We start from the raw sequence: 26,569 nt of genomic DNA, 5'->3' as shown, positions 1-26,569 counted from the left end.
AGGATTTTAATTGTCGGGATTTTGATCCGAACCGATCACAAATATCTTTCTAACGTCCAGTTAAATAAGTTCTATAAAGTATTCCAATAAAGTAGTGAAGGAAATTAGTAGTCCACAGAATATTTCGTCGATATTTTTGGTGCAGCACGCGTTTCGGTTTCCTTATTTCGGTACGACAAAGGATGGCGCAATCAGAAAATAAAATCACTTTGATGTTGTAAAATCCCTTTTTCTCTCTCTCTCTCTCTCTGTGCGTTCATTTTTTGTTGTTTTCGTTTCTTCTCCTTTGTATATACCTTTTATATAATCAACAATTAGTGATAGTTTACATAATTACTAATTTCAATTTAATAAAGTAAGTTAATACAGTATTAAAACTGAATCTAATACACAAACTATAGATTAGACTGGAATGATCGCAAGTGGGTCTATACCGAAATCTCGACAACCAAATTTGAAATCCCGACATAGTAAAAAACCCGACAACCATAATCCCGACAGTATCAAAAACCCAAACTTTTTAGCGAATTTCGACAATCCTCATTCAACTTAATCAATGCGCCACATTTTTTTGTATAATTTGGTTGTGTTGTAGAAATAAAAGCGTAGAATTGTTGAAATCATCTATAATATACATACATAAAGTATACAGTTATGAATTGAGAAGAACTTCTGCCGGAATCTCTCTTTCACTGTCGTATCGACATTTTGACACTGTCGGGATTATGGTTGTCAAGATTTTAATTGTCGGGATTTTGATCCGAACTGATCACAAATATCTTTCTAACATCCAGTTAAATAAGTTCTATAAAGTATTCCAATAAAGTAGTGAAGGAAATTAGTAGTCCACTGAATATTTCGTCGATATTTTTGGTGCAGCACGCGTTTCGGTTTCCTTATTTCGGTACGACAAAGGATGGCGCAACCAGAAAATAAAATCACTTTGATGTTGTAAAATCCCTTTTTCTCTCTCTCTCTCTCTCTCTGTGCGTTCATTTTTTGTTGTTTTCGTTTCTTCTCCTTTGCAGCAGTATGGAAGAGGGCGCTCGACGGTGCACATATCTGTGGGCCGGCGGAGCTTAAAATCGATCGATCCCTGCTTAAATGCATCCCTTTTCTCCCAAAAAAAAGTGGAAAAAGATGAATATATATAGAAGACGAACACAGCCGAAGAGAAACACTAAAATAAAAAGAATGAACAAAAATAAAACGGTATTTTCTGTTGTTGCGATGAATTCTTAAGCGGATAATCAACATTCTTCGACCGGTCGAAAATAGGGTGAACGGAATTTGAGCTTCTGGCATGGGGCACGGCAATCGGGCGTGAATAATTGCGAAAGGGTCCACCCGTCCCAGGATGTTTATTAAGGAATACTTTTTGCACGGCCGAGCAATTAGGGCTTTCTCTCTGTGTGTGGGGTTGTACGTTTTTTTTTTTATTTTGGGAATGAGAGAGTTGCGTTTCGGGTTATGGGGTTTTCGGTTTTTCGTGGCCCTTCGTTCCTCTCTCCCTCTCTCTCTCTCTCATACACATACATACACCCTCTGTCCGGTGCCATTTCATGTAAATATTGATCAGGACCGGGAGATTATTCGGTTATTTATAGCCGGTTTGCGGTCGGTCGGCATCCAAACCGAATTCAGAAAACCAAATAGTCATTGTTCCAATAATACAAAACATACACGTACATCCGCTATTATCTCTTCCTCCGTTCCCTTTGCATTTCCTCTTGCGAGCCAAATTCAAACGTTTTTGAATACCAAAAATAGAACTGAATTAAGATCTGATACCTTTGATAGTCCTTTCGACCGATACTTCATTTACATCAAACATAAACTAATCCTCTACTTAACTTAATAAAAACGTATGGGATCCAGATAACTTGATAATATATTTTAGATATAAATTAATAAAAACTTAACATTAACAAAACATAACTTTGTAAGAAAAGATCAATTCTGATATAATGAAAGTTTCTCATAAGAAATACCTTAAATCTAGCAGTAAACTCAATAGAAAGTCTTAATTTTTATTATTAATACATAATCAGTACGTGTGGTTTTAAAGTTATTACATAAATCTTTAAGTAGCACATATTACAAAATGTCAAAGTATTCCATGTAAAGAAGTTACAGAGAATAGTTAGGTATACTATACTTTTGACTAATACTTCATTTAAATCAAATACAAACTTATCATCTACTTAAGTTAATCAAAATGTTTACATGTTTCTGTACATGATCGAGATATTTGATAATATATCTTATATAAATTAAGAAATACTTAACAGTACTTACATCAAAAGGTTTGTAAAAAAAATGCTTTCTGATGTAATGAAAGTTTCTCATATAAAAATTAGAAATTACACAAATCTAGCAGTAAACTCTATGGAAAGACTTCATTTTTATCATTAATACCTAATCAATACGTGTGGTTTTAAAGTTATTACATAAATCTTTAAGTAGCATTTATTACAATATGTCAAAGTGTTCCATGTAAAGTAGTTACAGAGAATAGTTAGGTATACTATACTTTTGACTAATACTTCATTTAAATCAAATACAAACTTATCATCTACTTAAGTTAATCAAAATGTTTACATGTTTCTGTACGTGATCGAGATATTTGATAACATATCTTATATAAATTAAGAAATACTTCACAGTACTTACATCAAAAGGTTTGTAAAAGAAATTACAAAAACTATAGAAAATAAATTCTATGGAAAGATATTTTGATCAGTAACAGATTTTATAAAATGTCAAAATTATCAACACAGAATGCTTAGGTATACTATAGAAATGAAAAAAATCTAATTTGACCATTAATCTCGACGACGTCGAAATGGAATGGAGAAACCAGAAATGGATTACAAAATGTTCTTACTTGACACACATCTTCTCCATTCTAAACCAACTAAATTTATCTATGCAAAGAAATCAACAAAACATGCGAGATAAATGAGAGGTGATGAAAATAAAACTTCGTAAATGGATTCGAAGAATAGAATCGAGTGTTTTCGAAATGTTTCCAAATTATTCTCAAATGATTACAGATTATTATGAATTTGATAAAGAAACATACAAATTATTATTCAATGTCATCTTCAAAATAAACAACTTGATAGCAGAAACTTGTGGATTATCCTTATAATATTTGGGATAATATACATTTATCACCAATCTACGATGATTATCTTATGCTTGAATTGACAGAAGATATAAGTTTGAATTCACTTTTCAAGAAAACTAATTTGATACAATTTTGAATACTTATTCGGAAAGAATTAAAAGTAAACTACGTAATAGACTTTTGCATGAGAATAGCATTGAAAAACGTAATTGAACTGTTAATAGACAAATTAGTGAAGTGTATTCAACAGCAGAAGTCTCATTAATTTTGCACATCGTAATTTTTAAATAAATATTAATTTTTCATTATTATTCCTAATAGTTGTATAAAATTGCTATTTTAAAATAGTTGGTCGCGAAAATATTTCAAGATTTTAAGGAGGCAACGGCTAGTAAAAAGTTAAGAACCATTGTACTATAGAATACTTTACCTTTAACATATAGGTAGTTTATATATGCTCCGGTATTGAAATCCGCCTGACTGAATTCTGCTTGTTCGAATTGGAACAGGATCGGAGATTTGCGAATCAATTGGAGAGTCTGTATGTGTCCTTTGCGTTTTATTTGTCATCTTCTCTTTCTGACTCTTGTATTTTTTTTTAAATTTATTTATTTATTTATTATGCTTCTGTTGTTGTTGTTCTTGTGTAGTGGAGGAGCTGCAATGTTTGGCGACGTGGAAAGAGGGCAGCTCTCGTTATCTGGTGGGAAGGGTGCATCACAACCATGCGACTTCGAACGAGGATCGCTTTAGGTGCTTCGTGTACGAGAAGGCCTCGCCTGCATCAGAGGCTTTGGACGGTGTGGATTATAGGGTGGCACAAAGCGGAGACGCCACATGTAATGGACTCTTCAGTGCCACCGATGGCAGCAGGACTATGACTCTCAAAAAAGGTACGTATACACACACACACATCTCTCTACACGCGCAAACACTAACCACAGACCATCATCATCATATTCATGGGATGAGAGCATAGTGGTCCCCTTTTACTCGCTCTTCCGCCATTCACCGAAAGCTATTATCCTCGCCGACAGAACTGGACGCACACTTCATAGCTTCTCCTCCCTTGATCCTTTAGCAAACACATCCATATTTCACAATTAGACCGCGTTTGCGGTTACATTCCGCTGCTTCTTCTCATCCCTTTTGTATCCATCATCTAAAGCAGCGTTTTCCAAACTGTGAGGCGCGAATATTAGTAGCAGTGAGCAATTTTCCAAATATCTGCTAAAGTATAGATACATTCCTGTGCTCTTATCCATATTTCTGTAATACGCGTTCAAAGTTGAAAAATTGAAATTAGAACGTTCGAAAAAGCAGTGTTTTCACATTTGATTGATTTACTCGAAAACTATAATAGATAGAATGAATCCAATATATGCATATGAAAGCTGAATGTTTGGGGAATCCAGCAAGTATAGATAAATTTCTGTGCTGTTATCCATATTTCTGTATTACGCGTTCCTTTTATGAAATGGAGGGTGGTGGGGAGGCGCCAAATGATTACATACTTTTGAGGGAGGCAAGTTTGGAAACCACTGATCTAAAGAGTCGTCACATATTAGAAATAATGCATTTATAATGTAAAACTTCAATCAAATTTAACACATACTCATAATTCTTACAACAACATTTTTTTACAACAATTTGCTATAATACAAAAATAACAATTTTCCTTAGTTACATAAAAATATAAAAAATTGAGGTATATCTGGTTGCTGGTTGGCAAACACAAAACAATAGTAAAACAAAATTAATTAAAGGTAGCGTTGGATGAAAAACAATTAAGAAAACGCATCGAAGTCATCAGTTATATTTTAGTTGTTCGTACAGAAACAACAATTTGTATAGTGAAATGTGATTAAAAAGATGATCCTGCAAAACATCCTTTTATCCAACCAACCCTTCTTCATCAGATAGCTTCAAGGATGTATAAGGGTTACATTATTATTATGAAGGTCGGTTAATATAAGTTATCTACAATCAAGTTCATAAAATGATAATACATTTACTTTGGTGGATGGTGGATTTGGATAAAAGGGTTATTCATTATTTGATTGTATGAAAGGATGTAAGTTATTTAATATTGTTTGTGTGTGGTAATAGTAATGATGATGATGATGATTGGTGTCGAATATTTTTTGGATTCACTTGTCCCTTACTTCTATATCTATCCATCAATCTATATGTGATTTACGATTTCTTTGCTTTTGTTTTTTCAGCGCCTACGTTGAACAAGTGTCGATTTCCCGCTTGGATAGCGAACCACAATTACTGGCACACCCTGAACTACTCGGCGACATACAGCTTCCATCATCGGAACTCGACGCTGCGTGTGACGAACTCTTCGGGGTTGGAGATGAAAATTGTCTGCACCCAAGTTAGGCACACGTCGAGGGACGAAAGTTCGGTCATGCTTCTGACACATTTCACAACGGGCTGGTGAGTTAATCGACGGTGAAATCGGACATGAATAGTTTACTGATACGAATTAATTTATTCTGCCTCTGGCCGCCCTCCGCCGCCACCCTTCAACCAATTCCGTCCTATCCTCTCTCTCTCTCTCTCTCTTTATGTCCGTCTCTCTCTCTCTCATACATACACAACGCCAAACAGCCAAAGTGGATTCGCTTGTATGGCCTTCCATCGCCGGGACGCCGACGTCATGGAAGTACAAACGGGCGCGCACACGAAAAGGCAGGAAGACGCCTGCCAACCCACCTACTTCAACAGGACTCTGCTGCCCTACGTTACCCTAGTTAGTAAGTATCCAAACTCTATATATAATAATAATAATAATTCATACATACATTTTACATACGCTCTGCCCCAAATTGGTTATCTACATTATGTTCACAACTTCGACCCGAATCAATGCCCTTCTATTATTGAGAAGAATATCGACGACCTAGACTAGTAGACCTCTCTCCATATCCATTGTACAACTACCACTCTTTCAATTCTTATGCACCATTACTCTAATCGCTCAATTCATGATGCAACGATTCACTTGCTTCTCATAATCAATTCAACATCAATTCAATGACGTGAGAAATTCAACATTTGTTATTCTTCAATTATCCCATAAATTATATAACTAATAGACATACATATTTTCATCTTTACATCCTTCATTGTTTATTTACAATATTTCATTCATATAATTTAATAATTAATTAATTATATATTAATTAATTATATTACTTTACTTATTATAAACACGTTGTGATGACGATCGTGCACTAAACACAAATAACAAAAATTATTTAACTTCCGGTGAGGTTCCAGCTCTTGAGGGGTGATGGAACTCGCATTGTACCACCTTTTGACCATTTAATTTGATTGGTATGTCAATACATGAATTTTTATAATCCATACCATCACTTGACGAAGTTTTTGTTTAGAAATTTATTGGGTCTTCAAATGTAGGAATTTTTACCCTCCGAATGGTTAACGTTGGAAGGTTCCTTTTGCTTAGAGGAAGAACTCTTTTTTCTGCTCTCCTCAAGAGCACGACGTTTCTTCTTTTTTCCTACAGAGCCTACCACCGCCTTCCTTATTGGCCTTACCTCAAGAAACTCAAATAGTATGACAAATTTTACATAATTATCATTTCTAATATATTTTGTACACACAGAAGAATTACATAATTTCAAATAAGTGACATTGGTAACATACTCTTTTTTTCAGCTATTATTTATAATACTAGTACAAACCATATTTTTTTATAATTCTTAATTATTTATGATTCATCCATTTACTTTACAAATTCCTTCAGGCAATAGAGATATTTGCTTTTTAATTGTTAATTTTAAGCAAAGAACAAATTAACATGTTCTGATTTTGTTGGATTCTCTATTTCTAAGGACAAAGTCTACCACCGCCTTCTTTATTGGCGTCACCTCAAGAAACTCAAATAGTATGACAAATTTTACATAATTATCATTTCTAATATATTTTGTACTGAAACAATGCTTTAATGTAACACACAGAAGATTTACATAACTTCAGATAGGTGACATTGGTAACATACTATCTTTTTTTTCAGCTATTATTTATAATACTAGTACAAACCATATTTTTTTATAATTCTTAATTATTTATGATTCATCCATTTACTTTACAAATTCCTTCAGTCAATTTAGTTATTTGCTTTTTAATTGTTAATTTTAAGCAGAGAACAAGTTAATATGTTCTGATTTTGTTGGATTCTCTATTTCTAAGGACAAAGTATATTCAACCCTTCAATAATAGTTTATTTCTATCATTTGTGTATAAAATAAAATATTTAAAATTAATTCAGATTAATAGTAAACAAAGACCATTTGAATTGCATGTCATTGAAATTAACATTTTCACAAACTAGCAATACTAAATAAATGCATTTCAAATGTTATGTAATTAAAAAATTACAAATTTCAAGGTTGCATTAAAAAAATAATAATTTGTAATTAGATATAAACTTTCATCTACATTTAATGAAAGTTTAGAGATAAACATATTTTATAAACTAAACGATAATAACTTAATTAGTAAAATTCATCTATTACATATTTTTTTGCATGTTGTTATTGAAGAAAATTTTCTAATATAAATTACATGAATTTATAATTAAGTGCCTTGGACTCTGCTATTCTTAATAATTTTTATAGTATTGATATACATCATTTATTCATATTCAATAACATTAAATTGGAACCTCGTGAAATATGCATGTATAGATTTTTATTTCATACCTACTTTGTAGAAAAACAAGCTGACACGCACTCTTTACATGCAACACTATTCTTACTAAAAATTATGGAATGCGCACTGTAATTTTCATAAACAACCAGCTAACAAGAATAATTATATCCTAAACTTTAGTTTTGAAAACTTTCCATTTGTATAATTTAGACTAGTTCGTTTCAGTGAAACGAAAATACACATTAAATCGATGAACAGATTCGATCCTGTTCATCGATTCTATGAATAAATTGTTAATTTTACGTAATTTATAAACTGAATTTCATACCGTAATGGTAAACCGATCTTGTTATGGGTGAGGAACGTAATATCCGTGTAATCAGTTTCAATTAATGCATAGATCTAATAAAGTCCGTTCGAACAATTAACTAATTAACACATTAGGACCCCACGACTGGATTCACACATGACTAATAATAATTTCAATTTAACACACCTGGTCTCTCTTGCTCGAAATAAACGCTGAATGAATATTTAAGATCGTTATGGAATATCCAATTACGACTAATCGAAAGTGTCACGTTCGTAACGTAATATTAAATTTGTTTGTCCATAACTAAATGTCATTTTTTTTTGTACTTGTAATAGAAAATTTTAATTGTAATTAACCTCGCATTCCATCTCTAAAATAGCTTTTTTAATTATACATTTTTCATCTAGATAAAAAAAAATAATAATGACACCTCTTTGATCTTTAAATAGTTTTTCTTTTAATTGTAATTAGAATATGCGCACCTTTATGTAAAGTTTCTAAATTATAATTAGAGAGATTAGATGGTAAAATCTACTTTTAGATGAACGTTTTATTTATTAAACTCTTTTATTTTTGTGTGAGTTGTATGTGTTTATGGATCGGTCAATTGAAGTGGAAACAATACCATTAATCTTGTATGACGGTGCGTCTATATGCGCAGCAACTGGATTGCATTGTTGCATTTTGTTCAGGTTTAACAGTAAACGAATGTGTGTATCGATGTATCCCTTCCGACCGTTGTTCGAAATTTATCGTCCTCCAACGGGTTCCTCTTTAACGTTTACAGATGTACAGATGAGAGGAGATAAATACGTGCGCAAGTATTTTTGGCACGAAGACGGACGGCCCGGAGGACCACCGACGCTACCGCCCCATTAACTCCTCCACTTTAAGTTTATTAACGGCATGCCGACTTGCTCCACATGCTAACAATTAACTGAGGACCGCTAATGGCGTTTTACATGAATCGAAATAGAATCATGTTTCATTCTTAAATTAGATGCTGTATCACCATTTACCTCTTTTGTGTCTGCTTCTTCTAATACTTATTTTCATGTAATTGTAAATTTAAACATTTAGTTATGACCTTAACTATAATATCAATGATTATATATGCATATAATATATAACTCTTTAAGGGCGGTGGGACACGCATTGTACCAACCAACATGCATAGTGGGGCATTATTATAATTTTCTAGAAAATGTCTTTTGTAGAAGATGATTATGTTGAATACATACCATCTGATGTTGATTCATCACTTGGGTTTAGAAATTTAGAAATAAAACAGATTTTGGTTTCATGATCTTTATTTAATTTTATGAATCTTTTCTAATATTTTTTTATGTATTTTGCAGCGAATAGTCCAGAACCTCGGAAATGTCCTTACATGGGTAAATTCTCGGTGAGCAGGATGCTGAGGAACGAAAGGCCGGTGCGTTCTTTAAGAGACTTCCGGCAGTACAAGTTCATCCACAGCAGACAAGGCGAGAGGAGCTCCTCCGCCTTGGAGATGTTCCATGGAGGTGGTGTCAAAACGAGGATCAAGCGCGTGGAGCGCCAGGACTCCTCTGACTGTGATAATGCCGGATTCTCGAATCTGATAATTGGCTGCAACTCAGCGGACACCATGGAGTTCCGCACCGATTGCGCCACCACGGACATCATCTCGAGTAACTAAATCATGGATTAAGCTAAGCTAAATAGATGTAACGTTATGTAATTTGCAGCTTATTCGTGCCACGGAAGGTGGGAAGAGAACGGCACCAACTACCTGATAACCACCCCACTGAGCAGATCCTCGCACGGTGCGAGGACTTACTGCTTCATCTACAAGGAGTTCCCACCGGACGTAGTGGCCTTCTCGACATCCATCGAGAACTGCGACAGGAACGTCTTGCCGGGAATCACGGGTGAACTCGTCTTCAACGTAACTAGCATCGGTATAAAACACAGTCCGAAAGTTCACACAGATCGAATTTCACATACATCTATCCTTCTTCCAGGGAAATGCCTCGAGGCCAGCAACGTGGGAATCGCGAAGAACTCCACAGGGATTTTAATCGCGCTCGCACTCCTGATCATCCGGCAACTCTCCACGAGATGATTCTGCTCCACCGGCGAAACTCGTACATAAAGCATGAAGACTGTATTCTATTCAAAACAAAACAAAACATAAAAAAAAGAGAAATATACAATACGGCCGCCAAGAGGAAAAGTTTGTGGGAAGATAAATCCGGCGGCGGTCGGAATTTTTTTGTAGGGTTGTGCGAAACGTTTCAATTTGTTCCGTTCCTTTGTTAAGGACGAGTTGTTGGACGCGTAGGTTCTTGGGTTTCTTCACTTATCCCATCCACTTTGTACATTCTAAGCTAATAACTTTCTAATTACTACGAGAAGTATATTTATAAAAACTGTGATTAATCCCCCCCTTCGGAGTTAAGGAAAACTTTTAATAATTCACTTTCTCTTTAGATTTTTAACAAAAAAAAAATATATATATATACATATATCTAACCCCCTTGTGAGAAAGCTAAGCTCGGATTCGCGCGCGGTATCCGCGCCAAAGTTTTAACCCTTCATTCGTCGTATCAAGCAATAAGTTCTGTAGTTTTGCTCAAGGTGTGGTACTTAAGACTCAGGAAGGTCAAGACGCCGCGCGCAAATTAATTAGCAAAACCCCTCAACAAAACCGTTTCGTTTTCGCTTATCCTCCTCAGCAAGTGAAGAAAAACATGCTTGATTTTCGTACGTTCTTCATAAAGTTATAACATATCAGCTGTGTTGGTTCCTTTCGATGATTTCGGTAATCCCCCCTTAGGTTCCAATATATTAAAAAAGAAAACTAATTAAAAATCATATATACATTAAAAAAAAAACAACAACAACAAAACTGTGATTGCGTCAGTTCTCTCATTTCGGTGTCGACGATGTAATAAAAATCACCCCGATGAAATTGGGGAAAATGCTTGCAATAAGTGAAATGAATGATAATACGTATTTTTACACACAGCTTTCACGTTTACATACTCGAACACATATTATATACAATAACAAATGATACACTCACAAAGAAAGTTATATAAGAGAGATCGAGTTCTCCATTCGTCATCGGTTCAAGACAAAAACAGAGAGAAAGAGCGAAATAATAATATTAATAATAATCATATTGAATAGGAGACAAGAAGGAATGCAGCAAAATACGAGTAAAGGAAAAAAAAAGAACGTAAGGTGATATTTTTAGTAATCCAAAGCAATATTAAATAAAGATTGAAGAGAAATAATAAATTATGTTGAGATGAGAATATATTTATACGCACTCGTTTTCCTCGAATGTTTTGAGTTTCGACGGCTTTGTTACATTGCGTTTTTCCGTTCCAGAAGCAATAAGAGATCAAGGAAAAACTGACAAAGGAAATATTGAAGATTAAGTAAAAAAAAATGATAATTTTTAGGATTTTAGATAGATTTTTGTAAATGAAAAATGTTTGTAAATACGACGACGAAGACGACGGGATTTCCGTAATGCAAAGATTATTATGGATGGAGAGATTTGCTAGGCAAATTATTAATTATTATGAGATATAATGTGCGAATTGCAATCATTGTCATTGTAAATTCTGTAATTTATTGACGATTTAGCGGTGTAGTTCTTAAGATAACCTCCCCCCCACACACACACGTAGAACGTAAGGGACATGAAAAAAAAACTGAAATATTAACAATAACAACAACAACAGAAGAAAAAAAATCATGTAATTCGGTTGTTTTAGTTCTTAGATTTATTTTTTAGTACGGGAATTCGAAAGAGAAAGGCAGTTTATGTAATTATGTATGATTGGGAAGATGGACAAAAAAAAATTATTAATATTAAAGTATATTAAAAAAAAAATAATAATAATATTAAATAGGGTTGGGTGAAAAGTGGTGGAGAGAAGAAATAGTGCGGAGGGACAAAAAAAAAATACACACGTAATAGGATGGAAGTTCGGTGCCTTGGATGTTTTGTTTAAACAAATGACACAAAAGAGACAAAAAAAAATGATGATGATGATGATGACGAGAGTAATGAAAGAGATGATTAAATAATACTAATGAGAGATAAAAATGTTGAGAATATATATGATGATTACAAAATAATAATTAACAAAAAAAAAAATAAATAAATAAAAAATAATGGTGAATACAAACTATGAGATAAGAAAATGCAATTGTTGTAAGAAGAAAAATATCTGTACATTTAAACAAATAAAAATACAAATTACAAAAAAAACAAACAATTGTTTTTATGTTTATTCGTCCGTTGTTTTTTAATAAATAACCTAGCAACAGTTTATATTATATATTACATGTACGTGCATTGTTACTTATTTGGTTTGAAATAAAGATTATTACTTATTTAATTTTTTTTTTGTAATTATTTTAATTCACTGGATTATTGTCGCGGGTTTTCGTAGAAATCTCTAGATTTTTTATTTTTTCGCTGTAAAAATTCTAATCCTATTTCCACGTGTTTTCCCATTGATATTACTGTATCAATAGTAGATTAGGTTTTTCAAGGGAAATTGAATTTGTTTGAAAGTGTATCAGGATGCGGTGGTTATAAATAACTGAGTTTTCTTGATAGCAAAGAAAGTTTATCCGACTTTACGCTATGCAATTAGTTGTATTTATGCAGAATATGATAAAAAACATGTATATCGGACTGCAACACATGGAATGTTTATCAATGTCAGTCGTCCGAAACGGCGAAGGTCGTCCGTTACACAACTTTACACAATCCAAGCAGAGAGTCTAATAGCGTTTCGGTGAACGATACACCTCATTCGTTCTGTTTATCATCATCAACAAACAACAACAACAATTGGAGAATTCCTATAGATTGACTAGTTTCAGACTAGACAGGATCGGAATTCGCTGGAAAGAAAAGTACAAGTGAGTAGAACGGTTTAATCTCAATAAGTCAACCGGCTTATCTTTCGCGCGCGCAGTCGTAATTAAAAACTGTAATTAATTCGGTTTTTCATTATACAACGAGATGATATTCCTAAGCGCGTATATCATAATTCACATTTACGCTTGATAGAAACAAAGTGTAATGCGGAGATAAACAACTATTGGTATCCAATAACTACAAACTGTTGCTCCACATCATCCAGTTTTAAAAAGGTACGTCCGAAACATATTGTTTTCAAACCTATCATTTGTTGCTATGGAAACGTGTTTAAGTGATTGTTTTCATTTAGTCAATTGTCTTTTCATTGATTGTCAATTTATTATTTCATTTTTTGTTTAAATAAAAATGTCCATATGTTTTTCCTTTCAAATTTTAACAACTTAACAACTAAATTTACAAAATTTTAATTGTTAGTTCTTATATCCACGCATGTTTTATTTCAAATTCAAATTGATATTTTTATAATATCAGAGATCAAATTTCATAATAACTTACAAAGGACTATTGATCACTAATTTAATTTAGTGTGTTTACATAGACTTAGACTTAATTTTAATTTGTAACTTGTGATAAATGAAACATTAAGAGCAATCAAACAATTAGTTACAAATGAATGAACGAATCATATCCGTTTACACTTGTAGAATATTTGTACTCGTCGATAAAAAGTTATGTATGTTTAAGTCTTTTGATTAGATAATTTTCACAATACAAATCAAGAAAACAAAACTAAGTTTCCTAGGATACAGATGAAACAGTCTAAACATCTTCCATAGTGATAAGCAGCAAGCTCGAAATAGAATTTCGTAATTCAAATGTTAATTAGTTTGCAATGGCCGTAGTTCATCTGTCTTTTGACCTGTGAGTGTGTTGTGTGTGTGTGTGTGCAGCGGACCACATGCGTGTGCCAATTCGATCCGAGTTTTGTATGTTTGTGCATGCATTTCTTCTATTTTCGTAGTTCGAAAAGATCATCAGCCGATAATTGAGCTGAATGAGAGAGAGCATGAGTTGTGCGGACAAGTGGGGACACGGACGTATAAAGCATGACGATGTTGCTAGAAACGTAAACATAACCTAAACGGGTTCATCGCATCGCCACAGTTCAGTTCTTTAGTGGTAAGTGAACGTCTGAGAAGTAAAAAAAGGGCATAGCAAAAGCTCCGAACGGATTTGGTAATATGGTGCAAGGTGGTCGTAGTTCAATTGCGTCGGTTTAGTTCAAATGAACTGACGCTTCTTTTAAATGGCAGACGCGCTCTAAATATTCAAATTAAAACAATTGTTTTTTAATTAATTTAATTAAATTAAACTTGCTGATTCCAATAATTTATTAAAAAATAATAATAAACAAAAATACGTAAATTCCAACAAGCTCAAATATAAATTATTCAATTAAAGTTTTAAAAAGTTAAGAACTCTACATGCAAATGTTGCATACTTAAGTAATACAAACATTGTGTTTCATCATGATTTCATGTGGATCAAATACGTCGGTAAAACATGTTTAGTGATTACTCACGCTTCGTGTACAAATATTCATGGGAAAATATAAACGATTAACTTTTATGGCTCATTGTTTGAATTATCGCGTTCAGTAACATCGAAAGCAATAAATAACAACAATTGTGTTTAAAAAGTGTTCAATTAGATAGAAAGGTGTAATAAAGTATTATTAGCTTATTGCAGTTCATAAAACAGTTGATAACAATACGATTAACACGGTAACTATAGTTTTATTGAAATTTCTCAGTCAGTACAGTTAAGTATTTGAGCAATTATCTTCAATTTTAAGGTCACATATTCGAATGCCTAGATCATCGGGTATTCCGTTATTGGTTAAAAGGAACCTCCCAAAAAAAAACAAAACTAGAACTAAACCATTTCCAATTTCCGTTCATTCAAACGAAAATTTCGCGCCAAACAATAAATTCCGGTCATGTTACTGTAATTACTAATTTGTTCTATCTAAATCTAAAATGAAATTTATATTAGTTTTCGTCAAGTACGTACTTGAATAATTTGCGATTATAAACTTTGTTTTACCTTGTAATCATTTTTCGATGAATTGCAATATTTAATATGCAATTAACGTTTGTCTAGGCATATTTTTAACATTAGATTTTTTTGAAATTAAGTTAATTAATTGTAATAATGTAATTAATTAATTAATTAATAATGTAATTAATCTAGTATAAACATTATTCTTTTAATAACTGTTTTTGCTCTTCGCAAAAACAAAAACTGGAAGTTGAAGCAATTGAGTGCGAGTAAATATTTCTAAGAAATTTAGTGTTTTGTTGGAACAGCGCCGGTTTTAATTACAAATGCACAGACACTGACTGGTAAACAAACAAGAACCACAGCGAATGAAACCCGTAACGGATTTTCTTTGAAGAATATTGGTTACCACATGCATTTTTGCAATGGAATACGGTCAAGGAAATATTACAGAAAAAAAAAACTATCGAAGTATTTATTATTTCTCGAGTAAAACAGCTCAGTTTTTTGTGTTTATATTCGTATTCACGACCCAATTCTTTTCTAATTTTTGAATGCGCATTACGTCGTGATGTCAGAGGTTGCAAATAACAATGAAGCAAAGTTTGTTTTTATCCGGTGGGCGAATTTCACTGCTGCATCTTCTTTGATTTACTGGAATTTTGCTGCTCTTGATGATGGTTGTATGTGTGTATGTTTGTGTGTATAAGCGAGTGAGTGAGTGCGCGCGTTTGTGCAGAGACTGCAATAAACCGTGAGCAGGTTTCCTGCTGAAATCAGTTAAATGCGTTGCATTCAGTGCAGACCAGTTGATTGAAGTTTCTCTTCTTCGTCCGCAGGTTTTCCAAAGAGAAGCGAATATGAGACGACGACTCCGAGGGCCTAGCAGCCCACCTGCTTTCATCGCCCTTGGTAAGATGTTTAACCAATCAGTTAACGCATTCTTCAGAAACAACAAACAACAATTTTCATTATTTCTGCACAAACACTTTAAGTGTTCAATTCATTAACTAACTTCAACTTAAATACAGACATTTCATATTGATTTCATTCATATTTTGTTCAGTTAAAGTTCTTACTAATGAAATTATTAAAATCTTTTTTATTTCTCTAAAATATAAATTAATTCATAGAATATGTATGTTATTTATTTTTTTGTGTTACAAAAAGGAAACCTATTTTTAGTTAAACTTAATACATATTTATTTCGCGCAATATGAAATAATTAACAAATTTCTTAATTTTCTTTTTAGTGTTAATTGCGAATTTCGGGATTGGCTTAAGTGATATCACGTTGTCTGCACAAGATTTGATGTTAAAACTGGGCGAAGAGAGTACAGTCCAATTGAACATTACGTAAGTGCAGAAAGGTAAAGCTTTCAGAATCATTTTAGTTAATCTTTCAGTGAAATTGATTTATTTTATTTGTTTGTTTTTTTTTTTCAGGGAAATTAATTATAAAGATGATAAGTTGAACTTTTACGTTCAACACGATGATATCGTCTCGATAGAACCGGACAGCGTGAAGATGGTGGATGGGTTTTACGAACTGGTGGTAAAAGGGACGAGCCCTGGGCATTCCGAAATAACCACAAATACCACCAAAACTAATTACGAGTAAAGAAAAAAAAACCTTATAATTATCCAATCTTCATCGCACTGATACATTATTTTTCTATATGAAGCACGGATAGTTTATTCCTTCGGGTGACGGTCTTCAAGCACGCCCAACTCGATGTATTTTCGGAAATAATAGGGTGGATATACTTCGTGGCGTGGTCAATCTCGTTCTATCCCCAAATCTACATCAATTACGAGAGGCAAAGGTAAATTAAATCAATCGTGGAATGCAGTTCTCGTCTCATTATTTTCTCTTGTGTGATTATAGCGTCGTCGGTTTGAACTTCGATTTTTTAGCGTTGAACGTGGTCGGATTCACCCTTTACGCGATCTTCAATCTGGGCCTGTATTTCATACCTGAGATCAGGGTATGATCAATGCCCCGCAGCAGTCTTCATGAATCGAGTATAATATGATTATTTTTAGGCGAAGTATGCGGAACTTCATCCGCGCGGCTTGAATCCCGTCCAAGTAAATGACATTGTCTTCGCGCTGCACGCGACCTTTGCTTGCCTCGTCACTTTGGTGCAGTGCTACAGGTACGAGAGGGCCGACCAGAAGGTATCCCTAACGGCAAGATCCATCCTTGGAGCTTTCGCCGTTTTCCTGGGAATTGGAATCATCTTGGCCGCTACCAACACCATCCACTGGATCGACTTCTTGTACTACTGTTCCTACGTCAAATTAACAATTACGCTCATCAAGTACGTCCCCCAAGTGAGTAAACAAAACAATTAAAAGTTTTAAAGATCGCATGAGGATACAAGAATCTTTAATTGATCCCAGAAGTCAGCGACTGCAATTTACTCATTGAAAATAATTAATGCTCAGTCAATTGTATTTTTATATTTGTTGTAAAGGCCTACATGAACTATAAACGCAAGAGCACGGTGGGCTGGAGTATTGGAAACATATTCTTGGACTTCACCGGCGGTATTTTATCTATGCTGCAAATGATTGTCAACTCCTACAACTACGGTAACAAAACTCTACTGTTAATTTCTTTATCTAATTTAATTCTTTTTTATGCAGACGATTGGGAATCGATTTTTGGGGACAAGACCAAATTCGGCTTGGGCCTCTTCTCCGTCGTCTTCGACATCTTCTTCATAGTTCAACATTATATTCTCTACAGACACACGAATTACGAAGAAAGCTGATCTTTTCCTTCACGCACCTGCATTCTTCACTTATTATTTTTTAAAACACAAATTGTGTTTGTACTTATTTGTTGGTATTATTTATTATTTAAGGACAATAAATAACTACTTTTTTTTGTTTGTTTCTAGACACGTTGCTTATCTAATAGGAAAATCCAAACATTCTGCAGGAAATAACCACATCCTACGCGTAATACTCTCAAACGGCAATTGTAATCAAATTATAAAATTACATCAGCTTCAAAGTTTAGATAGTTACAAGTACAAAACGAATACTTGAAACTTCAATATTCAGTTTTATACGAATTAGTCGCTCATAACGCTTATTATTAATACAATAATACATGCATTGATAAGAAAGATGAGTAATATTTCTATTAGCGCTTTACCACATAGGCGCCAAAATAAACGGTATGATTTTTTTAGAAGAGTTAATATGGGGCCTCCAAATCAGGTTGCCTCACAAAGTCATGATTTGCTAACGCAACTTTATAGAAAGTTGAATACCTCATCTTTCCAACGAAACTATTGGCATCTTCGTACTGTCGTCGAGTCGCCTGCTATGAGCTGTAGAAATTGAAAAAACAGAGGAACGACGTTTCTTTTTTCAGTCTTTTCTGATTTTCTCGAGAACCCCTTAAGATAATTACATCATCGACTAATGGTATGAAAGCTAAATGTCTCACCTTTCCAACGAGCCTATTGGCATCTTCGTGCTGTCGCCTACTACGAGCTGTAGAAATTGATAAAAAAGTGAATAGGATTTTCTTAAAAATCTGAGATCCTCAGAGTTTTCAGGTGTTTTCATAATTACATGAAAATTACGTAAATTTTGTTGCATTTCATGATTGCGCCATCCTTACGCAACTTTTTAAGAAACAAAAGCATACAAACAGAATAATTGGAGAAGAATAACGATGCGTTCTCTAGCAACTGTGATCTTTTTAATTAGATATTATTGATTAGGTGTAATTGAGAATTATAAGAAGAATAAAAAATAATCAAATAACCCTTGATATCCGAGATCTGTTCGTTGAAAAATTGTAGATGTTATTTAATGAAGAAAGCAGAGAGAAAACGATTTCATTACAACGAAAACGATTACAGATTTTCATAAATTTAGATTAATTATCCAATAGAGAAATATGAAACATTACAATTTTATTATTAATTGTAATCTTTCATATTTCTCTATTGGATAATTAATCTAAATTCATACTTATTTATTCTATAATGCTCATTAATACATAATTAACAACAACAACAAAAAATTAATTGTATTGAGAATGAAATTAGAATGCTTAATTTTGATAACTTATAGTAGATGTACTGACCAAAACAAAATACCAGCAATTAGTTCATTTAAAATTTTGTAGTTTCCCTTTAATTTGCGTATTTGATGGTTTAATTAACATTTGTGGTAATCGAACGTGAAGGTTTTGCAGAAAATTGAAAATAAATGATTATATTCATATATAATGGAATATTTTAATTTACTATTTTAAAGAATAATTCTTTTGTTTTCGTTTGTTATAAAATATGTTAGTTTTGGTCAATTAATAAGAAAGTTATTAAGCCTTAATGAGTTGGCGGTTTTCGCGAATCAAAACGCAAGTCCCCCCCCCATTGTTTCTCGAAAATGCCAGAATATTTCGATTTGCACCAGGAGACCATGAGTAGCGAGGAGGTATCTGAGCTCCTGGCATCGGTCGTTCCTGATTGGTTGTAATTTGAAATTTTGAAATTTACGTTTGTGTGAGTGAGCGAACTGTCATTGTGACAGTTGTTAAAGTCACAAGTTAAATTTAATGGTTTTTATTGGATTTCCTGATTATTCTACATTGTTCTGAATGAGAACTTAATGAACAACATGCTCCATCGATTCCTTCTTCTATTTCCATGTATGGAAAACCTTTCTCTGAACTTTACATCTCACTTCGGGCAAGTACTAATGGAACATGTAAACAACCATCGATCACTAAAGTTCTTTGTCTTTAGAAAATATACAACAGAAATTCAGCTAACTTGGGACAATTCTTAAAATCTTTTTACAAGAAATATACTCAATCAGTGTCTTCATATAAGAATGTGCATTAATAATAAACATAAAGTGCATAGTCAACTTGTAAACAATCATTGCTAGAATTCTTATAATTTTAGGTGGAGCATATAGCAACATGCCTCTAATGTATAGTTGACGACCTTAAGTTCTCCAGAAAGTGAAGCAGTTTTCATTTGCAAATAGTGAAAACCTTAACTGCTGAATGTGACCGAAAATATTACTTCATTAAGAAGATGGATAACGACTATGAACCATGTAGCATGCATGATTCTATTGTTGCTTCCTACATGATTCTTAGAGACTCATTTTAATCTCTCTATATTCAAGATTAACAATAATGTTCAAAACTCTTCTGAGAGTTGATGTATATGAAAATAATGGTCATTTTCGAAAAACCAAAGTTTGATAATTTATTGTGACGAAGCTATGGTAGCTATAAACATGTTTTTATGCTGATTTTAATCTCCGTACATTCTAAGTCAACATTCATATTCAAAATTCTTCTGGCAGCAACTACAGTACATTTGCGAAGATGTTATTTTTCCATCTGTCATTTGTGAAATCCCAAAGTTTATTAATTAATTATGAATACGCTATAGCAGCTATAATCCAATATTTACGATCATTTGAATCTACCTATATTCAAGATAAACATCCATGTCTAACATTCTTGTGGGAGCTAATTTTTACGAAAATATAGGCCATTTTCGAAGACATTATTTTTCAACTCATTTTCTGAAATACCAAAGTTTGTTAATCAATTATGAAGACACCATTCCAGATACAAACTAATATTTACGCTAATTTTAATCTGTGTATATTCAAGATCAACATCCATGTATAACATTCTTCTTGGAGCTCAAGTTTACTAAAGTAGAGGCCATTATCTAAGTCTCTGTTTTCCTATTTGTACCTCAAAGATTATATGTATGTTTGGTTGCTTGCACAATAGGCGCAAAATATATTTTCATTTTTTATGACAGCTGGCGCCATCTGTTAGCAATCTTTCAAATGTTGTAGTTCAGGTATTTTTGGCGCTGCAGAAAATCCACTTCTTTAAAATCGTTGTAATTTAAATAAACAAACATGTCCACTTAGTGCTTGAATAAATATAATGTTATTACTTTAGTCTAATTATTTAAATGCTAATTAGTTTTCGAGTTATATGCATTTTAATTATGACAAGAGGCGACATCTGTCGGAATTTTCTGGAAATTTTATGTGTTCATTGTGTTGCATACATTGTCTTTCAGTTTGTTGACAATTCTTACCATCCTTACCAAAACTTAGGTTAATTTAAAGTTAGTAGTGATCTGCAGTAGTGACCATCAGTGACCATCCTTGTTGTAAAAAATGGAAAACCAAAAGAACGTTCCAACAAATGACGAAATCATCGACGAATTAACCAAAGATTTAGAATCGCATTGCATTCCAGCAGAAGTTGAGTCCAGTGTTCCTATACCAGAAGAAAATGAAAAGGAGAGTGTTTTTCCTGAGGATTTCGAGAAGTCAGACTCGGAGGACGAAGTCCACGAAGATTCACCAAATGATTTGATTGATGAGGAAGGGCTGAAGGAGATAGAACTGAAATTATCTGTGGAGGAACTTGAGGAGAGGTATAAAGAATCATTGGAGTTGAAGGGCAAAGGAAACGATTTGTTCAAGCAAGAGAACTACCTAGAATCCATAGAGAATTACACATCTGCATTGAGGATTTGTCCACTGAAGTACCCAAAGGACAGAGCCATATTTTACTCAAACAGAGCTGCCTCCAAAATCAAAGTGGAACGTACAAAATCTGCAATTGATGATTGCAGTAAATCCATTGAACTCGCTCCTGACTACTTGAAGGCATACCTCAGAAGAGCCAAAGTGTATGAAAGTACAGAGAAGCTGGACGAAAGTCTGGCTGATTGGAAGAAGATACTTGAACTGGATGCTGGAAATCATGAGGCCAGAGCTGCTTGCATGAGACTACCACCAATGATCAATGAAAGGAATGAGAAATTAAAAACAGAAATGCTTGGTAAATTATACAGATATTTAATGTGAATGTGCACTAATCTATTCTTTTGCAGGTAAATTGAAATCTCTGGGTAATGTTTTCCTAAAACCATTTGGCCTTTCAACGGAGAACTTCAACTTGCAGCAGGATCCAAACACAGGAAGCTACTCAGTGAATTTTCAACAACAAAAGAAATAAATTATTTTTTGTATTAGTTTAAATATTTATTTATAAACTCGTGTATTTATAACAGCCAATTAGTAACAAACAAACAAAAATGGGATTAATATATATTGACAGTTACTAATTTATTAATTTTTTTCCAGTATTTTTGCAAGTAATATCAAAGTGAGATCTAATCCAAACCATCCTCCTCAGCTGGTGGAGCTGTCTTTCCAAAGTCAGGATTTGGGAAGTTGCTCCATTTCTTCAAAAGCTCAACGAATGCGGCGAATTTCGGATTCGAGACGTACTTGTCCATATTATTTGGATTCAATACAATATCATTAAATGCAGCGCTTATCTCAGGATCCTAAAACAAAAACTTGTTACATAAAATCGTTACTTATTTTTTAGACTAAATATTACGTTCATAGCTTCACGCAACATTGGATCCTTTAGGAAATCTGCCAAGTTAGGCATATTGGGTGGTGGCTGATTAGCTGTTTCCTTAGGTTTTTCCTTCAACTTCTCAGCATTCTTTCTCTCTTGCTTGATTTTATGCTGCTGAATCTTCAGCGCATTTGGCTGCACCTCCTTCAGCCATTCATCGGACTGCTCATCAAAATCAATTTTGCAGGCCTGTCTCAAGTCATGGGCAGCCTTCTCCCATTCCCCAAGCAATCTGTACGCCCGACCTCTGAATTTAAATGCAGCAGCTGAATCACAGTTCAGATCCAGAGCTTTGGTGCAATCCTGGATGCAAGCATTTGGCTTGTTCATTTTGATGTAGGACTGTCCCCTCTTGGTGAACAGTATAGCACTCTTTGGATTCATTTGTATGGCCTCAGTGAAAAACTGTATGGCTTTCTCATAATTCCCTTCAGAGAATTCATGCATGCCTTGACCTCTGACTTCATCAGCTTTATCAATCTCCTCCTCAGTCGGTTTCTTCTCATCATCACCCATAACCTGCTCATCGGTTACTGTGTCTGGCTCCAGGCAGCCCTCCATATCAAACTCCAGAACAGATTCAGTATCACTTTCCTCAGCCTCCTGAGGCTTACCTTCAGCTGGATTTATCTTTGGTTCCTCCATCTTCTGTCTTTTAGGTATTTGACCTCCAAATGATTCAACAAATTCTTTGAAGAATTTTAATTCCTCTTTGTGCAGGACTTCTGGATTAGCTTTGCAAGTGTCAACGATACTTTTCAGTGCAGTCAGGTTGTCTTTATTGAAAGGGCAGGCCATTTTCTACGTTGTTTTGTTTTCACGGCCGGCTTTGCAAATTTTGTATACAAACAATATTTCAAGTTTCGCAATGGCTGTAACGCAGCTATATATATATAGAATACACCGGTTTATCATTCAACTACACCTTCTACCAACTCGACAAGACTTAAAACCGATATATTGCTATATTAAGAACGAATATTTGATAATAATTCCAAAATACAAATACTTTTAAAACTGATTAAATAATTTCAAAACAAAAATAAGATAATGTTACAAAAACACAATTTAATATTACTTATAATAACCAATTTCTAAAACGCATTTGCTTAACAGTTACTTTAAAGTCTTTACAACAATATTATGTTCATAATTGCTATATAAATAAGTTCCTAACATTCCTCAAATAATTAAAAAAATTTAAAAATCCTATAACCCATTTCTTGAAAGTTATTAAGTTGGCAGTAATTGGAAAACAACTTCGTGGCAATCCAATATAATATAACAAACTGACATGAAAACTGTACGTCACGTTTTAGTCGGCGTATTTTTTTTTGCATATTTACAAGTTTAGTTGTGTTTATTATTAATTAATGAAAGAGCGCATTCGCGTCTAATTATTACACAGCCATGTATTCGCGCCACTTTGTGATCGTAGCATTAGTTTTCTTACAAATCGTAGATTTTATACAAGGCGAATGGAACACGAAGGACTTCATGAAAAGGGAGCATTCTTTAGTTAGGCCTTATCAGAGTGAGTATTGTTTTCATAACGAATACATTCGTCTTATCAATCAATTGTTTAATATATTTTTTTAAGAATTTTAACCTTTTGTTTTTTTCGACATGCATAACTCTCAATGTCAAAGGGGTCCAAGTTTTATTTTTATACCTGTTTCAGCAATAATGAATCCAACAAAAGATACAAGTTTTGGAATCTCTTTGTTTTCCTACAGAATAATTATTTCCTTTTAAATTTTTATAAGAAAATTTCATATTCATTCTATGATACTATAGTTGCATATATTTGCAATTCTAAATAATATTTTGTTATATTTTTCAGCTGCTGGCCTGCAGATTCCTTATTGGGACTTTGGGGGCAACACAATGGTGACAAACGAGTACATAAGAATCACACCCGATAAACAGTCAATGTCCGGCTCTCTGTGGAATTCAGTGGTAAACAATGACTCACACTATTTCCTTACATTATCTAAGTCACATATAAGATTAAGTGCTTTGTTAATTTCATTTGTTTGCATTTAAAAGAAAATTTGTGGAACAAAGTATATATATATTTTTTTAATTTTAGCCTGTGAAAGCGAAAAATTGGGAACTGCAGGTGCAGTTCAAAGTGCACGGAAAAAGCGGAAACCTGTTTGGCGATGGTTTCGCCATTTGGTACGCGAAAGATCGAATGGAAGATGGACCCATCTTCGGTAGCAAGAACTTGTTTCACGGTTTGGCCATCATCCTGGACACTTACAGTAATCACAATGCGGCTCACAACGTAATCCATCTTTATTACATCCAATTGAACTATTTAAAATAATATATTTTGTTGTTTAGCACCAGCATCCTTACATCTCGGCTATGGTTAACAACGGCACATTGAACTATGACCACGATATGGATGGCACCCATACGCAGTTGGCTGGATGCGAGGCCAAGTTCCGGAACTTGGATCACGACACTCACGTATCCATCAGATACGAAAAGGACACAATTACTGGTGAATTGGATTTGGCTTATGCGTCTACATTCCAGGAATTAATTAACTTTCGCTGTTTTCAGTTATGACCGATTTCGATAACAAAGCCGCTTGGAAGATGTGCTTTACTGTGCCTGGAGTAAAGTTACCTACCGGCTACCATTTTGGTATTTCCGCCAAAACCGGACAACTCTCTGATAACCATGACATCCACTCTATTCGTCTATTCGAATTGGACCTTCCTGACGATGTACGTCTTTACACATTAAATACGTGAATATATAACAATTTGATTATTTTAGGTCCAAAATCAAGAGGACCGTTCGCAGATCGTGCCATCAGCGACGTTCTTCGAATCGCCCAGAGATCACGTGGATGATCCAAAGCCATCATCTTTGGGAGGATTTAAATTGTTCCTGCTGATGCTCATCGGCGCCCTGGCAATCCTTGCGTGCGTCGTGATCGGTATTATGTTCTACCAGCAACAGCAGCAAACGAGAAAACGTCTTTACTGATTCAAATATTTATATAAAAATTATTAATACCGAAAGAGACAAAGGCAAAAGCATCTAGTAAGTGCAGAAACAAAACACACAAAAAAAGGCCCATCTAGTCTTTTGTTCGTTTCTCTACGTTTTGTTTGTTTTCTACGTGTGAACTAAAGTTCGAAATTGTTCTTTTATTTTGTAATCGAGAATTAAATTGTTTTTTTTTCTGTGTGTGGGCCAAATAAAATACGTTCTTTTTATTTATTAACTTTGAAGGGACTTTTACTTAGATCATTCGATTATTAAGACACGGGATATTATTTATTTCACGTTTATATTTCTTTCCTTTTTCCACATCATCTTTATAATTTCAGGTTGATTTTTTTCTTTATATATGTTTTTGACACAGTTATATTACAGACAAGTACACAACATTTATAATTTAAATGGAATATCATTCGACACTAATTTAGATTATTCTTGGGTCAAATGTCTACATCAATTTTGGGAGTTTCTTTTGATAATATTAAGTCAACAGTACACGGGATTTATATTTATGTTTCTCTTTAATAAATATTCCATTATATTTCATTCAGGGCTTTGGTTATTATATTATTATTATTACACATCGAAATACACAACATTCATAATTTTAATGGGGAATTCTTCCTTTTGGCAAGGATTTACAAGCTGAAGCGAATTCTCATACAAATATTACGGAACATTTTTACTCAGTTTAGCTACAATACTTCAATTGGTAAGAAAATATTGATATTTTGATCCAAAAAAAAAATAAAATTCGCTCCAGCTTTGTACAAATAACTTAAGAATAAATGACTAAAATATTAACTTAAGAGATTTGCCCAAAAAAAAATACATTTTCGAATGTTTATACAATTTTTTTGAAACATTAATGTAGTAATAAAAAAAACAGAAACAAGTTGTAATATTTTTCCCTCGTAATTATATATGATAAAATGTTCAATGTTGTAATGTAAAAAAGGTTTAATTAAATAAATAAATTCATAGACTAAATGA

General features: G+C 33.6%; 5 protein-coding genes across 7 annotated transcripts in view; 4 read left to right on the top strand and 1 right to left on the bottom strand.

Moving 5' to 3' along the window:
- Positions 1 to 11,845, top strand: part of LOC108557871 — a 47,856-nt gene extending 36,011 nt beyond the window's left edge. Inside the window, exons 5-10 of the mRNA XM_017914571.1 lie at positions 3,784 to 4,026; positions 5,359 to 5,578; positions 5,753 to 5,898; positions 9,494 to 9,808; positions 9,866 to 10,078; positions 10,142 to 11,845. Of these exons, the coding sequence (XP_017770060.1) occupies positions 3,784 to 4,026; positions 5,359 to 5,578; positions 5,753 to 5,898; positions 9,494 to 9,808; positions 9,866 to 10,078; positions 10,142 to 10,242 (1,238 nt within the window). The 3' untranslated portion in view covers positions 10,243 to 11,845. The remainder of the gene's footprint in view (positions 1 to 3,783; positions 4,027 to 5,358; positions 5,579 to 5,752; positions 5,899 to 9,493; positions 9,809 to 9,865; positions 10,079 to 10,141) is intronic.
- A 1,065-nt stretch (positions 11,846 to 12,910) lies between these two features.
- On the top strand, positions 12,911 to 18,001 carry LOC108557874 (cystinosin homolog). 3 transcript variants are annotated; one of them, XM_017914576.1, is made up of 9 exons: positions 12,911 to 13,070; positions 15,933 to 16,005; positions 16,347 to 16,449; positions 16,540 to 16,710; positions 16,779 to 16,919; positions 16,982 to 17,081; positions 17,140 to 17,430; positions 17,574 to 17,691; positions 17,746 to 18,001. In XM_017914576.1, the coding sequence occupies exons 2-9, from the start codon at positions 15,954 to 15,956 to the stop codon at positions 17,871 to 17,873; spliced, it is 1,104 nt and encodes a 367-aa protein (XP_017770065.1). In that variant the 5' UTR covers positions 12,911 to 13,070; positions 15,933 to 15,953; the 3' UTR covers positions 17,874 to 18,001. The 3 variants fall into 3 exon arrangements, with proteins under 3 accessions (XP_017770065.1, XP_017770066.1, XP_017770064.1); XM_017914577.1 differs by lacking the exon at positions 12,911 to 13,070 and adding an exon at positions 13,212 to 13,305 and having other exon boundaries at positions 15,935 to 16,005; XM_017914575.1 differs by lacking the exon at positions 12,911 to 13,070 and adding an exon at positions 13,989 to 14,211.
- A 3,201-nt stretch (positions 18,002 to 21,202) lies between these two features.
- On the top strand, positions 21,203 to 22,154 carry LOC108557873 (tetratricopeptide repeat protein 1). The gene is made up of 2 exons (XM_017914574.1): positions 21,203 to 21,961; positions 22,014 to 22,154. Exons 1-2 carry the CDS (start codon positions 21,289 to 21,291, stop codon positions 22,136 to 22,138), a joined length of 798 nt encoding a protein of 265 aa, XP_017770063.1. The 5' UTR covers positions 21,203 to 21,288; the 3' UTR covers positions 22,139 to 22,154.
- Positions 22,155 to 22,192: 38 nt separating this feature from the next.
- LOC108557872 (putative protein FAM10A4) lies at positions 22,193 to 23,523 on the bottom strand. The gene is made up of 2 exons (XM_017914572.1): positions 22,529 to 23,523; positions 22,193 to 22,472 (listed from the first exon to the last, which is right to left on the bottom strand). Exons 1-2 carry the CDS (start codon positions 23,348 to 23,350, stop codon positions 22,296 to 22,298), a joined length of 999 nt encoding a protein of 332 aa, XP_017770061.1. The 5' UTR covers positions 23,351 to 23,523; the 3' UTR covers positions 22,193 to 22,295.
- A 302-nt stretch (positions 23,524 to 23,825) lies between these two features.
- On the top strand, positions 23,826 to 25,796 carry LOC108557862 (vesicular integral-membrane protein VIP36). Its single transcript, XM_017914551.1, has 6 exons — positions 23,826 to 24,086; positions 24,396 to 24,511; positions 24,645 to 24,842; positions 24,902 to 25,064; positions 25,127 to 25,293; positions 25,346 to 25,796. Exons 1-6 carry the CDS (start codon positions 23,963 to 23,965, stop codon positions 25,556 to 25,558), a joined length of 981 nt encoding a protein of 326 aa, XP_017770040.1. The 5' UTR covers positions 23,826 to 23,962; the 3' UTR covers positions 25,559 to 25,796.
- The last annotated feature ends 773 nt before the right edge of the window (positions 25,797 to 26,569 follow it).

The sequence above is a fragment of the Nicrophorus vespilloides genome, unplaced genomic scaffold (assembly GCF_001412225.1).
Source record: "Nicrophorus vespilloides isolate i.1.1-1 unplaced genomic scaffold, Nicve_v1.0, whole genome shotgun sequence".
Taxonomy (NCBI): Eukaryota; Metazoa; Arthropoda; class Insecta; order Coleoptera; family Silphidae; genus Nicrophorus; species Nicrophorus vespilloides.
Note: the sequence above shows the minus strand (reverse complement) of the source record. Positions and strands in the feature narration are given on the sequence as shown.

Bases quoted from the DNA above. Each gene is read 5' to 3' on its own strand.
- LOC108557874 (XM_017914576.1), top strand. From the start codon at position 15,954: ATGAGACGACGACTCCGAGGGCCTAGCAGCCCACCTGCTTTCATCGCC. The intron at 16,006-16,346 runs GTAAGATGTTTA...TTTTCTTTTTAG, and splicing joins ACCTGCTTTCATCGCCCTTG to TGTTAATTGCGAATTTCGGG. The intron at 17,692-17,745 runs GTAACAAAACTC...TTTTTTATGCAG, and splicing joins TGTCAACTCCTACAACTACG to ACGATTGGGAATCGATTTTT.
- LOC108557873 (XM_017914574.1), top strand. From the start codon at position 21,289: ATGGAAAACCAAAAGAACGTTCCAACAAATGACGAAATCATCGACGAA. The intron at 21,962-22,013 runs GTAAATTATACA...ATTCTTTTGCAG, and splicing joins ATTAAAAACAGAAATGCTTG to GTAAATTGAAATCTCTGGGT.
- LOC108557872 (XM_017914572.1), bottom strand. From the start codon at position 23,350: ATGGCCTGCCCTTTCAATAAAGACAACCTGACTGCACTGAAAAGTATC. The intron at 22,473-22,528 runs GTAATATTTAGT...TTTTTGTTTTAG, and splicing joins TGTTGCGTGAAGCTATGAAC to GATCCTGAGATAAGCGCTGC.
- LOC108557862 (XM_017914551.1), top strand. From the start codon at position 23,963: ATGTATTCGCGCCACTTTGTGATCGTAGCATTAGTTTTCTTACAAATC. The intron at 25,065-25,126 runs GTGAATTGGATT...CGCTGTTTTCAG, and splicing joins CGAAAAGGACACAATTACTG to TTATGACCGATTTCGATAAC. The intron at 25,294-25,345 runs GTACGTCTTTAC...TGATTATTTTAG, and splicing joins AATTGGACCTTCCTGACGAT to GTCCAAAATCAAGAGGACCG.